At 43.3% G+C, this 13,797-nt stretch overlaps 1 protein-coding gene across 1 annotated transcript in view; it reads left to right on the top strand.

Annotated features, from left to right (window-relative positions):
• Positions 1 to 7,411: 7,411 nt before the first annotated feature.
• Positions 7,412 to 13,797, top strand: part of APCDD1 (APC down-regulated 1) — a gene marked incomplete at its 5' end in the record, with an annotated part of 29,461 nt that continues 23,075 nt past the window's right edge. Inside the window, one exon of the mRNA XM_080340245.1 lies at positions 7,412 to 7,469. Coding sequence (XP_080196371.1) covers positions 7,412 to 7,469 — 58 coding nt within the window. The remainder of the gene's footprint in view (positions 7,470 to 13,797) is intronic.

Here is a 13,797-nt window from a genome sequence, read left to right as displayed (position 1 = left end):
CTGTGCAAAATCTCAGCATGATTGTCTATAAGAGACAAAGATGCAAAAGGGGACAGAGCAGCTCTCTGTTACTTTGGGCAGTTACTTACTAGCTATTTTCTAGGGCCTAAAAAGCATCAGACTTCTCTTCTCTTCTCTTTTCTCTTCTCTTTTCTCTTCTCTTTTCTCTTCTCTTTTCTCTTCTCTTCTCTTTTCTCTTCTCTTCTCTTCTCTTCTCTTCTCTTCTCTTCGCTCCGCTCCGCTCCGCTCCGCTCTCCCTTTCTTTTCCCTTCCCTTCCCTTCCCTTCCCTTCCCTTCCCTTCCCTTCCCTTCCCTTCCCTCTCTTTCTCTTATTACCTACAACTGTAATTTAGCCACTGCTCCAAGAAACATGGAGCTTCTCTCCAGGAAGCTGCTGGTAATATTTTCTCAGCAGATAAGCAGTTTTCCTACAGAACCTGGCAGCTTTTATGTAGCCTAGAGAACACCTTGCAGCTGCAGACACAATTGTCTGGGAAGATTGCAGTTAATTCAGGCAGTCAGCAGGCTGGCTGGCTGCGTATGGACTTGAAGATCATGTGCTTGCATAATGCACTATCCAGATGTTTCAAAGATTTTATGCATACATAAAAAAGACATTTTGTGCATATAAATGTATTGTATACGTAGCTGCACCACCCATACAAAAATATGTATATATATGTATATAACATACATTTTACATAAATAGGTGGAAATTATGAAAGGAATTCCAAATCTACTGTAGTTGATATCATTACGGCTTGCCCTCTATCTGTTGTGGAATCTCTCATCTTGGAGATATTCAAAAGCCACATAGACATGGTCCTGGGAATTGTAGCTCTAGGTGGCCCTGCAAGAACATTGGACCAAATGACCTCTGAAGTTCTCTTCCAACCTCAACAATTCTGTGATTCTGTGATATATCATATTTAAAGACATATTAATGCCATTCTAGCTGTGGGCGAACTCCAGTTCTAAGTTACAGCTCATACTATGCATTGCTTTTACTCCATGAAGTTATCTACAGATTTGTACTCTTTTTTCTACTGCTGGGGAAACCAAGGGCCTGAGAAATGAAGTGATGTGCACTGGCCTTGCACAACAAGCCAGAGCAAAGCCTTGTCCCTGACCTCTATTCCACCCTGTCTTCCAAGACTAGAAGTGGTAACTCTCCAAGACTTCTCATCACTTACTTTTTCCCTCCTTCTTATTTTCAATCTACTTGGCAAAACCTATGTTTCTATGGGCGTTTTGGCAGCCAGCTGTGCCCTCAGTGGCCATGATGACACCTTGATTACGTCGTTGTTTGAAAGTGCATGGAAGCAGTATGCTTTTGCTGAAAGATGGTGGTTAGCCCCCGTTGGGAAGAAGTTTTGAGAAAATACTCTTGTGCTTGAACATACAAATGGTTTTTAGACCCTGAGTCTAAAATTCAGTGAATGTTTTGAATGAGTCAGTTTTGTAATGAATAAAATTAAAATACCTACACATGGGTACGTTTGAGATATTTGCAGACCTCCAAGACCATGATACCTGTGATTCCAGATCAAGATTGAAAGTGGCATCTGTATATAAAACTGAGAAATAAACAACATTAGTAGAAGAATGAGACTAGATACCAACCAGCCAAAGGGCTACTAGAAAAGCCCAAAGGCACTGTGAGAGAGGGTCATACTTTCAAATCGTGTTTGGCCATTTGTGTATCTAAGGCGCCTAACCCATCACCAAATACAAACACTGAACAAAACTGTGAAGGAAAACTTCCCACTGGCTCCCTCAAAGAGCAGGTCAGCTACAGGCAGAAGGGCAGGAGAGCTTCTTCCTCTCCTTGCTGAGGGACACCTTCTTCTTTAACAGGGCAGCCTGAAACAGGTTCCATTTCCCACTCTTTACCTCTCCACTATGTGTTTCCCCTGCTGCAGAAGTTTGCCAAGTGGAAGGAAGACCAAGGGCAAGGCATGAAAATCTCATTTCCCCAATGATGTTATTAACCTGGAGAGACATCAGCCCCAAAGGGACTACGAGAAGAATATAAACTAAGAAAGTACCTCTCAGATGCATTAGCTGCTACTTGAGACTCTTGCACGAGCTTGGCAAGTCACATTTGTCCATTTTTCAGTTTGGAAATAAAATCTGCTTCTTTGGATAGTTTATAAAAAATTGCCAGAACTTCCATTTTCTCTGAGAAATTAATCAAAATCAAAGTTTAATTTCACTCTGAGAAAATGTAAGCAGCAATGAATGACACCGCACATGCGTTTAAATTTTTCCAGAATTTTTCTTTTGTCTTCTGTGATGGAAACCATCATTAGTCCGTCTAGTTGCAAAGCACTGCAGAGCAAGAAGATATATGGAGGGCATTTTTGCCCGACCGCAACAGATTTTTAATTTGCTGGTTTGGCTGTGTAGGGTTTTTTTACTAATTTTTTTAAGTCACAACATCAGAAAACCACTGTGCAAACAATAGAAGGCATAAACAACATTTATGAAGGTGTTGTTGCCACACTCATTTTCATGGCATTTGAGTGCCATGAACAAATGAAATGAGCAGCACTAGAGAGGGTTGGAATGGCTGCTCATGTGTACGCTGGACAAAGAAACACCCTTGTCCCCTGTTTGCTGTGGTTCCCGATGAACGTTGTCAGTGTACAGCAAGCACTCATTGTTCCAGCTGGTCTTCCCAACAGCCTCATCCAGGGCCTGATCCAGCCCTTGCTGTAGTTCATGGCAAGATCCCCGTCGAGCTCCCTGGGAGCTGGTCCTAAAGCTCTGCTTGCAGCAACACCACCATGAAGTTGTCCGTGCTCCTAGTAAAGTAATTCTACACAGAGAAGTTCCTCTGTGGCTCTGAGCAATCAAATCATGAGTAAATTTTAAATGCTGGAAGCAAGTGGAGAAACGAGAGGGAGAGAGCTGATTTTGTGGAAAGCCATTTGCTTGGTTTCAGTTCTTTACATCTTTCTGTCATTTCTTTGTCTGGGATGGTCTGAGCTCTGCAGAGTCTACTCTTCATGACATTTTATTCCTTTATTCCCACCTACTTTTCAAACTGCTCTAGGAAAACTAGAAAACCTACTTCAGACAACTACATTTTTGTGAAACCAGCAAGTCTGTTCTAGCAGATGGGCTCTGTGTGTGTGTGTATGTGTGTGCATGCGTGTCTCTGAGACTATCTGGAAAAAACAGAGGCAAAATAGCCTATCTTGACAATGGCCACAAGACCTTCATTTTTACTGTGTTTTGTCTATATTTTGCATGTCTGTTACAAGGTAGCAGACCTTCTACATGGGACTTGTGTCTCAGATGACAAAAATGAATTCATTTCCAAAATACACCTCTCAGGCTAGTTATCTCCCTAAACAAGGAAGAGCAATAAAGGATACATCTCTGTGGTGACCTGCACCATCTCAGAGCCCTAGTTTGCAGGTAAGCATTGCTACAGGTACCTGCTTGAGAAAACTAAACCCAGATTCAGTATCCCTTGAAATAATCATAAAATTCCACTAGCTTCAGTGACTTCATTGAAGATCAAGTCCTTGGTAGAGGAAGTTCAAATATTCTGCACAATTTGGGAGCTAAATGTCTAGAAAGTATTGCCAAAGGCTCTTTAGTTACTTTAAATATATATATATATATTTTTTTTTTTTTAAAGCGCTTTAACACCTTATTCTAAAAATATAAGAACGATAGATGCAGTAACTGATAAATCCCACCCTAGCCCATAAAATGTAGTGTTTTCAGTCCAAATTGAAAGGAGAAACAAACTGATTGCCATTTGTTTGACGTCGTGAAATAGTTTAACTTCTCCCTCAAACAGCTGAAACCAATATAGGAAGTCACATAATGAATATTTCTATGTATCAGACAGGCTCCAGGCTCATCTTGTGGATTCTAACTCAAGCCGGACATGTAGGGCAACTTCCCTCCAAATCTTCACTTATTTTGATGAATTTGTCATGGAGAATTCATGAACAGAAATCTGACAGAAATTTGATTCTTTACGAATTAGTTACTCCACTCCTTTCCAATACATCTTTACATCACACTTCTTTGACTTATTCAAGAGAACATATTGTCTTTTTAAAAACTTGATATAGCCATTAGCACATCATAGTCGTGTCACTGCCAAAGCATTACCAAGTCAAAGAGTGCTGCCCCATCCCATTCTTCTCCATAGCATAAAGTGTCCCACATGCTCGCTGTCTCCATTCTTTCCTATCTTCTCTCTTTTTTAAATATCTTTCACCACCAGATTGGCATTGGCAGCCAGCCAACCAGCCAGCACTTTAGCTAGACAAGTACTGTGCTGATATGCCTAGATCTTTGAAGTGTCACGCAACAAGTCCAACAAGTTAGTTTTCTTCCTATTTTACTACTTTTTGCAGAGGGCCCCAGACACAAAGTACATTTCCCATCACTTTTGGTTGGTTTTTTTTTTCAAAAAGGCTCCTTTCTGGGCAAACTTCTGCTGACTACTTACTTTTTTGAAATGCTTTGACCTCTGTGATGTTTTTGAGACTATGGCCAAGGGATGCCTTGATAAATGATTTTACATTACATCTATATTAGGTATATACCCTGCCCTGGGAGCCCAGGTTCAGAAAGTCATGGCTGGGTTGGTTAATATAATTTTTAATGAGCACTGATGTGACATGCTGCTTAGATCAAAGTGCAAAGAGCTGTTATTTGTCACTGCTTCCCATTACAGCATACTCTGAATAGGGGCACGGTAATGAAACAAGTAGGATTGGGCATATTTTTAAAAAAATATTGTGCGTCAGTCTGAAAAAAAAACATATCCTTAAAATAACACAAAATAAAAAAGACAAGTAAAAGATAACATATAGTTTGTGTTGTTTTTGGAAAGTTCTCCTGTGTCTGAACCCATTGGGTATTGATTTCATTTTATTTCACTACCACATTTGAAGCTGCACTGATAGTAAATCACAAGCAAAGCCTCATTTACCAAGTTGGCCAATGAAGCAGTAAAGTAATTCCCTTTTCCTCTTATGAAAAGCTGCTAATGATGCTGCCAGGGGGTGAGGGGGAGCTGTCACTTCCCAGGGGAGAAACTGTGAGCTTTTGGGATAATTGACTTTTGGGATAAATGACTTCTTGCAGGTGATCCTCATCTCATCTTTTTGCAGATAATTATATTGCTTAATCTTGGTATGGTAAAGCAGATTGTGTCTATAGAAAAGGTCTCTCCTTTCAGATGTTGCTGCTTTTATACAAATATACTTTGAAACTGCTGTTCCTTCAGTATTGCTTATGCTGATGCTGGTCTACCCTTTACATTCAGGTAAATAGCAAGTTACTTACATTCAGAGTCTTCCTACATGCCCTATTATCTATACACCTGCCAAATGTGAGAATCTTCGAGCTGGATTCTTTCAGCCAGCAGGATCCCTTCGTAATAATTTGGCACTCATGGCCAACAACAGAGCAATTCGCTTTCCCGCATATCTTGCCCTTCACTTCTACTTATATCTCCCATTTGCACACCCAGTATTTTCTCACTGATCACCCTGGCAGGAACTTCTCTTAGGAGATGCAACTGTCACACACAGATCTGAAGTACATCATGTGTCCTCAAGGCTCAGAAACACAGATGCTTGTACTGTATTTAAGCGAACATTGTAGTTTTTCTTGCTCACTGGATCTGCCTCACTTATAGAACCTGAAGGTAAAGGAAAACTACTTGGGTGTCTGTAGGATTGATACAAGTGGCAAAATCAGAGTTTTGACCTGAATTAGTCCTGAAAGCAGCCAAGTGGATACACAAGGCTTCCCAAACAATTTTTCCAAATGTACTATGTCCACGGCAAGAATCACCTCCCTTCACACACACCTCCATAGCGACTACAGGAATGGGCTGAAGATGAGCAAGCAGCTTTGGGTAAGGGTATTTTTACATCCTTACCCAGTGTGACTTGCTCATGTTCATGGACACCTGTTTCTGAAAGGATGATGCTTTTCTCTGTGCATCTCTCTCCAGGTCACTGAGAGGATATCTGACGACTCCAGGCTTGTACAGACCACCACCAAGTGCACTGGAAGCCATCCTTTCTTGTTTGAAAAACGCCCATGTAGAGGCGCAAACATAACCCTGAGAATCCAAGGCACTGGAGCTCTAATTCTGACTCATCACTTGTTTCTCTCTCAGTTTCCTCCCTATATAAGTGAGGAAGATTAAATTTATTTTTCCCTCTCAAGGGGGTTGGAATAAGACATCATTGTTTGAATTTCTTTTGAAGTATGCAGCATGTCAACTCTTTGGCTCAGTTAAGCTGCCCAAAACTCAGTTATATTGATTTTCTCACAATTTCCTCAAATTCGTTACACAGTCTTTGCCACGAGGCCTGTACACAAGTCCACGAGTCCAAACACAAAGAAAACAGGACATGCCTGTCCAGAGGACATTAGAAACAAAACTCTCAGGTTCAAACTCAGGCATATGAGTCACATGTACAACATCAAGCTTATGTGTCTTTGCATGACCAGGACCTAAGACTAGACTAAAAAGCAAAACTAACCAACAACAGACATGGAGTAAAGCATGCAAGAGAGTGCGACATCAAAGAAGACAACTTTGACATCTATTTTTAGATTTTAGAATGTGCGATTTATGTGGAAAGCTGCAGCCACATGAAGGTTTCTTTTCGAGGCAAAGGCACACCACAACTTTCTCTCTAGCTTACGGGTGCAGCAGCAAACAATCGCTCAGCACCCCTTGGGAGGCGCGATTCAGGCACCTGGAGTCGCAGCTCTACCGGCACCTCCCTTCCCTGCTCGGGCCGCTTTCCCCGCAGTGAAGAAGGACCGACCGCCCCCGCACGCTCTCCCACGCGTGCTCTAGCCTCCCACGGGCGCATCCCACCCGCCGTCCGATCTCACGAGCCCGCTTCTCGCTGCCTCCCGTCCCCGCCACCCGCGCCCTGCGGGTCCCGAGCGCCCCTTCCCCGGCCGTGGGAGCGCTCTCCGACGGGACCGCCAGCCCAGTGGCGGGGCCAACCCCCTCCCCGCCCCAGGAGGAGTCCCCACCTCCCAGCCCCTCCTCCTCCTCCTGCTGGAAGGGGAAATATGAAGCGGAGTCGCCGCTGCGCTCCGCGGAGACGGTCGGAGAGGCAGCGGCGACGGAGCGGGCATCTTCGAGCACTGAGCGGCGGCGGAGCCGGAGTCCGAGCTCTGCCTGGGCAACGACGGCAGCAGTTGTGTGGGGGGCGGGAGCCCTGAGGAGCGGCGGCAGGTCCCGGCCCCGGAGGGTGTCCGACGGACCCCGGCCCCGCCAGCCGCCTGCCCCCCAGCGCCGGGCCGTGGGCTGCCCGCGGCGGCGCTGAGGCGCGGGCGGCGCGGCGGGAGGTGACGGTGGGAGCGAAGACGCAGGGAAGGAGCGCTGCGAGGAGGGGAGATGTCCGCCCCGTACGGCAGCCTGATGAGATACCTGTTCCCAGCCCTGCTGCTGCACGGTGAGTGCGGGACGGGGCGGGAGCGGGTCGGCTGCCCGCGGGGTGACGACTCGCGGTGTGCCCGAAAAGCCGGCGAGGTTGCGAGCGGGCCCCATGACCTCGCTTGTGGAGGGAGGGGGTCGCGGGTGGGTGCGCTATCGTGGGTGTGCATGTTGGGTCCCGGCTGCTCGGATCGAGCGTCTCGCCGAGGAAAGGTCCGCACGAATGCCGAAGCGAGCAGAGACCGTTTTTGGTCTGCCTTAACCCCCTTGTTAGCGGCACCTCTTTGTAAAATGTGTGGGTGCGGCAGCCAGCCGGCATAGGTAAAATCATGCAGAAAGCACCCAGCTTCCAAGTTCGTGTTGGAGATGTTATCGTTGCATGCCTGTAACTGCTTGGATGGAGCAGCTGCTCTGGGCACCTCACACAAAGATGCTTTACACACCTCTGGGCAAAGGGCTGGCTCAACCAAGTTCTGGGGAGCTTGTCTGAGATGTCCTGCGGGATCCACATCTCACCTGCAGGCAAAGAAGAGGTTTTTTTGATGTGGAGGTATTTGCTGGGAAGCCTTAGGCAGCAGAGTCTGCCAGCACTGGGTCATGTACCCAACAAAAAGTTTTGCTGCACAGAGCAGAAACTCTGGGTGTCATGATGCACAGCCCTGCTCTGATGCTCTCTCAGCTTAGCCCTGGACTGACATTTCTCTAAAACTGCGCAGCAAGCAAAATTTTAGTGAGAAAAGCCAGCATATTATACTTAAACATACAAGGTCAGCTTGTAAATTCATATTTAGGCACTTAAACAGATAACCCATCTTTCCAGAAAGCCACTGCTCTTCTTGAGCAACTTCTGAAAAGGAGGCTATTTAATGAGCTGCTTAGGTATTTCTAACATTTGGCAGCCAGACTTGAAAAATCTGGGCGCAATATTGGTTCTGAAAGAGTGACTTGGTTACAGCATCATTTTGAAGAGTGTTCCTAATTCTGAAGTACTTTGTAGCATCCAGCCTTCTTCAGTTACATTTCTTAGGACCCCAAGCTTACTCGTAAAAACAGGAATTTTTTTTAACTGTTACGATGCAAGTGACCTACGTGGGTTCAGTGTGAGATCTGTGAGCTGGGATAAGGATTTCAAAGCTGTTCCTGGGGTTGGTTTTGTGGAGCAGGGATTGTTTCTTGCTGTGTTTGTACAAGTGCTAGGCACACAGATGGCATTCAATAAATAATAAAGAGCATGAGCTTCTGATTTTGTGTTCTGTTTTGAGAAAGAGGGAGCAGGAGACTCTCTTCCCAAGGAGGGGGTTTTATACCCTTCTCACAGCTCAGCTATGAAATCCAGAAAGCATAGAATTGTGTTTAGTCGAGCCAGACCTGCCAGGACGCCAGAGGTGTTCTTTAAAACTCTGTGATCTGGGATGTAAAAGTCAAAATGGGAGGTTTGAAGTTAGAGGGCAAAGAGAGGAAGCATAATTACAGGGTTGGACTCCCCGGCTCATCTGCTTGGAATTACAGAGCAGAGCAGAACCCTGGCTGGAGCAGGAAACAAATCAGGGCCAGTGATCAGATCAAAACAGCAGCTGCCAGAAGAGGATGAAGGATGAAAATAATCTATTTCTCCCATCTGCAGTTATATTTAATCAAATAACATAAACCTACATTCTTGTAGAAAGATAGAACTCAGCATCTTGTATATAGAGATAAAACACCTCAGTAACGTAACAGTGCACAGTTTGGATCTGAGCTTCAAGTATGGGGAAACTACTGCCCTCTTACAAACTTGGAATGACATCAGTGCCATATAATGCACTGAAATGTAGCCCATTTAAATGTATTTATCCTGTTAGCTTTAACTTGTCCTACAGTTTTTCCCTCTGTGTCATATAGTCAATAGGAACATCCTTCAGTCAGCAACTAGCCCAAATTGCAGATTGCAGGATAACCTGCAATCTCAGGGGATCGCAGTGCTAAGCCTCTTTACAGCACTTAATGTTTTCCTGTTTTCTTTTGCATTTCTATTACACATGGCGATTTAAGGGTTAAAAGCAAGTGAGCGTGGGTGAGTGGTTGAGGTTTTTTAGGGCTTAAAGCTTTGTAACACAACTTAACATGTTCTGTAAGGCTAAAGCTTCTGCTTTCATTATAGTAAGAATGCCTACTTTAACATCACCGAATTAAAATTTGGAAAAAACTTGTCTTTGTTAATCAAAATAAAACCTGTACAATGTCAGGAGAAAACAAAACAAAACAAAGTTTGCAGCTGGAAGTTGTCCATTATCACTGTTTTCTTTGCTTAGACAAAAAGCCACAGAAGTTTCAGATGTCAAATGCTAAGACCATTCAGCTCCAGAAAACCCAATTAATAAGAGCTACATTCAAGTGGATTGAAAACAAATTGGGCTAATTTCTTTCGTAAATGTAAACTTTTTTTACAAATACAGATGCTAAGAAGAAACTTTAGTATATTTCTGATTATGTTACTGTTAGAATAATGTATTAAAAACTTTAAGTAAAACTATTTGTTGATAACATCATGGAAATAGTACCAATAAAGATGATGCAGACAGGACTGCTAGGCTTTTCAGAGGAAAACTATTTATGCTTTTTAAAGTTCTCCAGCAATATTGGTTAAATTAGTTACATAGAAGCACTCCATTTCAAAATCTGTTCAGGAAAATAATAAGTAAATGTATCAGGAGATATAAATACCTGTATCCATAAAATGGACAAATACTGTATTCTATGCTAAAGATGTATGTGATCTATTCCCTCAGTAAAAATACTACATTTGGAAATCTGAAAGACAACAAAGAGGGAAAGAGGGGAAGACACACTGCTTCATGTAAGACTTGTAGAGCTTGAGTTAGAAGATGGACTCAGTTTTATTCACAGTGTAAATTCAATTTCATTCATCATGGTAGCTTGACTGTGGGCTAACAGCGATACAATGTAGGTGTAATGAACAGTAAGGGAAATTTTTGCACTCTGCAGGGTGTCCATAGGAGATGGGCTGCCAGGCGATGAAGCCCAAAACTAGCCTAAACCATGCTGAAGGCAAATCCCTTCAGCTATTCCAGGCAAGGCTAGTATTTTGTTACCGACATGGTGCTTTAAGCATGGCTGACAGAGGACAGGATTATATGTAGCAAGCTTGTTTAGCATTGTCTTTACTCAGACACAAATCTCATTGGCGTTGGGGAGAGTTCCACTTGAATAAATGCTGGTGATGAGGCGTGGGTGGAGGACAGGGCAGGGGTCTGCAGGCTGCAGGGCAGATGTCTCTGACACAGAGCAAATGTTTCCTTCAAAGAGGGCAAGACCAAACTATTGTCAATATTGGAATGCAGAGTTCCTGCTGACCTGAGGAGAGGTGGGCTTTAACCCTTCAGGGCTTCATAAAGAAGCCCATTCTGCAGGCAGTGGTGTTTCACCTTGCACTGGTAGCAGCACTCATCCCAATTAAGAGCCAAACTTCGTATTATCGGAGTTTATTGTTGTGTAACTGCTTGGTGTTTGGTTCTCTGACTTCTTCCAAGATGGGGCATTGAGTAAGGACCAAGATGTAGGACAACAGAGGACCTCAATGCTGGGCCTGTCAGCCTTGGAGGAGTTTTTGTTTGATTGTCCCATCTAAACATACTTTGGATCTCTCTTTAGGACCTTCCATACTCTGAAACATTCATTTTGCATCTCTTTGAAAGCTGTATCTGGAAACTCTGTGTGCACAAGGAAGGGAGCAGATACATGTGAAAGGAAATCGTTGTCCTGTCTGCTTCCGTGGCCATAAAACCCAGCTTTCCTTTCCCAACCCTTTTCTTTGTAGTAGCTAATATAGGTCCCAGTCCTGCGAGGACTCTTTGAAGTTCCAAGTGCAGGGAAAACACTGGTAAACACAGACTACGACTTGGTAACGGGACATTATATTCTCCATGGCAATTACGTAAGTTTGTGCTGTAGCTAAAAGCCTGTCATGGGTGTTATCTAACACGATCCCACATCAAGAAAGAGCGTAATCCAAATGTCTCTTTATTTAATTGTGCAGGGCAACTGCCCAGATAAGGAGAGCTATAAACTTAATCCTGCCAATTATTCTTTATCTGTCGTAAGGTTTTTCAAGTTTCGAACAAGTTCTAACTTGTAAAGAGCTTGCTGCAGAAATAAAGCACAAATATTAAACTGTTTCCATCAGAGCTGAAGCCACTTCATATTTTGAAGTTGTACTATCACTTGAGGTTGTTTTAATTCATAATAAAATTGTGCTTTTATGAATTTACATTGCTATAAATGAAAGAAAAAATGAAGTGGTTCCTGCTGAGCAATACCAATCTAAATCCAGGTTTGAATCCTACTTTCAGGTAACATTTATTCTCTCGTTTAGCAAAGCGTGAATGTGCTGAACACCCGGTAGCTTTGAGTTTTGGTTTGAAGCACTACACTTGGACACATTGGAAGCCATGGTTTGGATTCTAGTAAAGGTGTTCATTAAACTGATTACATCTAAGCTGTTTAAGATTTAAGATTATTTACATTATACTTTAGAAATCTGGCATCACTGAGAACAGAATTTGGCCTGGGTGTTTAGGCACTAATTAAATTATAAGAACTTGTGTTCAAGGACAACTCTACTTACCATTATCTGTGTTGCAATTTTAGGTTATTTGCATACTATTTTTCAGAAAACAAAAACATTTATTTTAGAAGCTTGCAGGTTTTTGCAGAAATGTTGGTGGAGAGCTTTGTCATAGCCAGTTTTGAAACACATCTGGGTAACGGGCTGCCAACAGATTGCCCTTTCAAGATTTGTATTTTACTTGCAGCTATGTGCAGAATTCTTTGAAGAACTTCAAAGTAACCTATCTTCCCTTAGCAATTATTTTTATCTTGGATGGTTGTTCCCACATCAGATACAGGTTTGTAAGTGAATCTGAGAGCCTGAGGTCCTGTGTCTGGCGTAGTTCATGCTCCTGTCCACACCTAACTGGGGCGGCAGCTGTGCATACCTCCACTTTCCCACTCAGATGGATGTTGCATCTGTTGCTGTGAAGTGTGACCCATGAGGGCCCGAGCAGGGATCCCCAGCTAGCTGTAGCACCTCTTATACTATTTTCAACCAGCTTGATGCTAAAGGTGTGATCTATACCGCTAGGGCTTGATTATGAAAGAGGCGCTGGCTATCAGCTCATCAGAAAATGCATTTGTTCTGCTTTGTTTCTCTAGATGGCATTTCTGATGGGCTCTGGAATTTTCCTTTTGAGCTTGCTCCTTTGCGTAAATAGCCACCATGGAGCGGGTGATACAATCTTATGACTTCTGGTTGTCGTGTAGCTAAAGTGAAAACCAGCCAGAGGCTTCACAGAATTAGTGCTATTAGTCTCATGCCAAAATCTTTTTTTTTGTTTGAAGTCTGACACACTTTGGAGTAATAACATGGTGGACCTTATTTATTTATTTGTAACAAGTTAGTAAGATTCCTTCATAACACAAAAAAATTAAAAGTCAGTCAGAGTGTCTGAAGTACTCTCATTCAAGTTTGAAATACTTATGTGACATGTCATGGAGTTACTGAAACCAACCATCTGTCTCTGCTGTAGAGAATAGCAGACTTGGATCACTCTGAATGAAAGTAGTGGCTCCAACTATGTTGCAACTGCGTCTAGGCTCCAAAATGAGCTTTTAAAAGAGCCGTGAAATGCTTTTCCCAGTTTCGTGAAAGCACATTTTTAACCTTGAGCCTTCCAGCCTTGTCCTATTTAACATGGCCCAATGGATCTTTAAAAAAATGAGCGATACCATCCCGGTGGGACCTCAGTTTTGCAGAACACCTCACTGCATGCCGCCAAGGGTGGAGCAGGGGGACATGGTGCTGCTGCTGAGCACCTGCTGCCAGGAGAAGCACAGGAAGAGGGTGCGGGGGTTTTGCTGCCCTGCGTGGGAAGCGTTATCACCGGTCTTGGTATTTGATCTGCAGATGGTACAAGGGGAAGTTACGGCTCCTTTGTATGGTACTCATATGTACAGACATATGCCAGTAAATATAAAAGCGTTGAAATGATTACTTGGTAAGGAAGAAGCCTGTGCTAAATTAAGTATTTCCTTGCCCCAGCAATGTGAACATAGGTAGAGGTCCCATCACTGTCTTTTAATTTTATACCATAATTCATATTCTGATATTCACATCATATTTATGTGATGTTGCCTAGCATGTGTGTGTTTTCTACATCCCTTCCTCTGTCTCTGAAGCGTTTGTTATGTTCTCATGCCTGTCTTGATTACCTAAACTTGTTCCTGCCCTCATTTGTCACAGTTGGATGGATAGAGTCCCAAACAAATACCCTCTTCACAGGTACAGATCT

Source organism: Nesoenas mayeri (assembly GCF_963082525.1).
Source record: "Nesoenas mayeri genome assembly, chromosome: 2".
Classification (NCBI taxonomy): Eukaryota; Metazoa; Chordata; class Aves; order Columbiformes; family Columbidae; genus Nesoenas; species Nesoenas mayeri.
The sequence above is the reverse complement of the archived record's forward strand: the minus strand, read 5'-3'. Positions and strand labels throughout refer to the sequence as shown.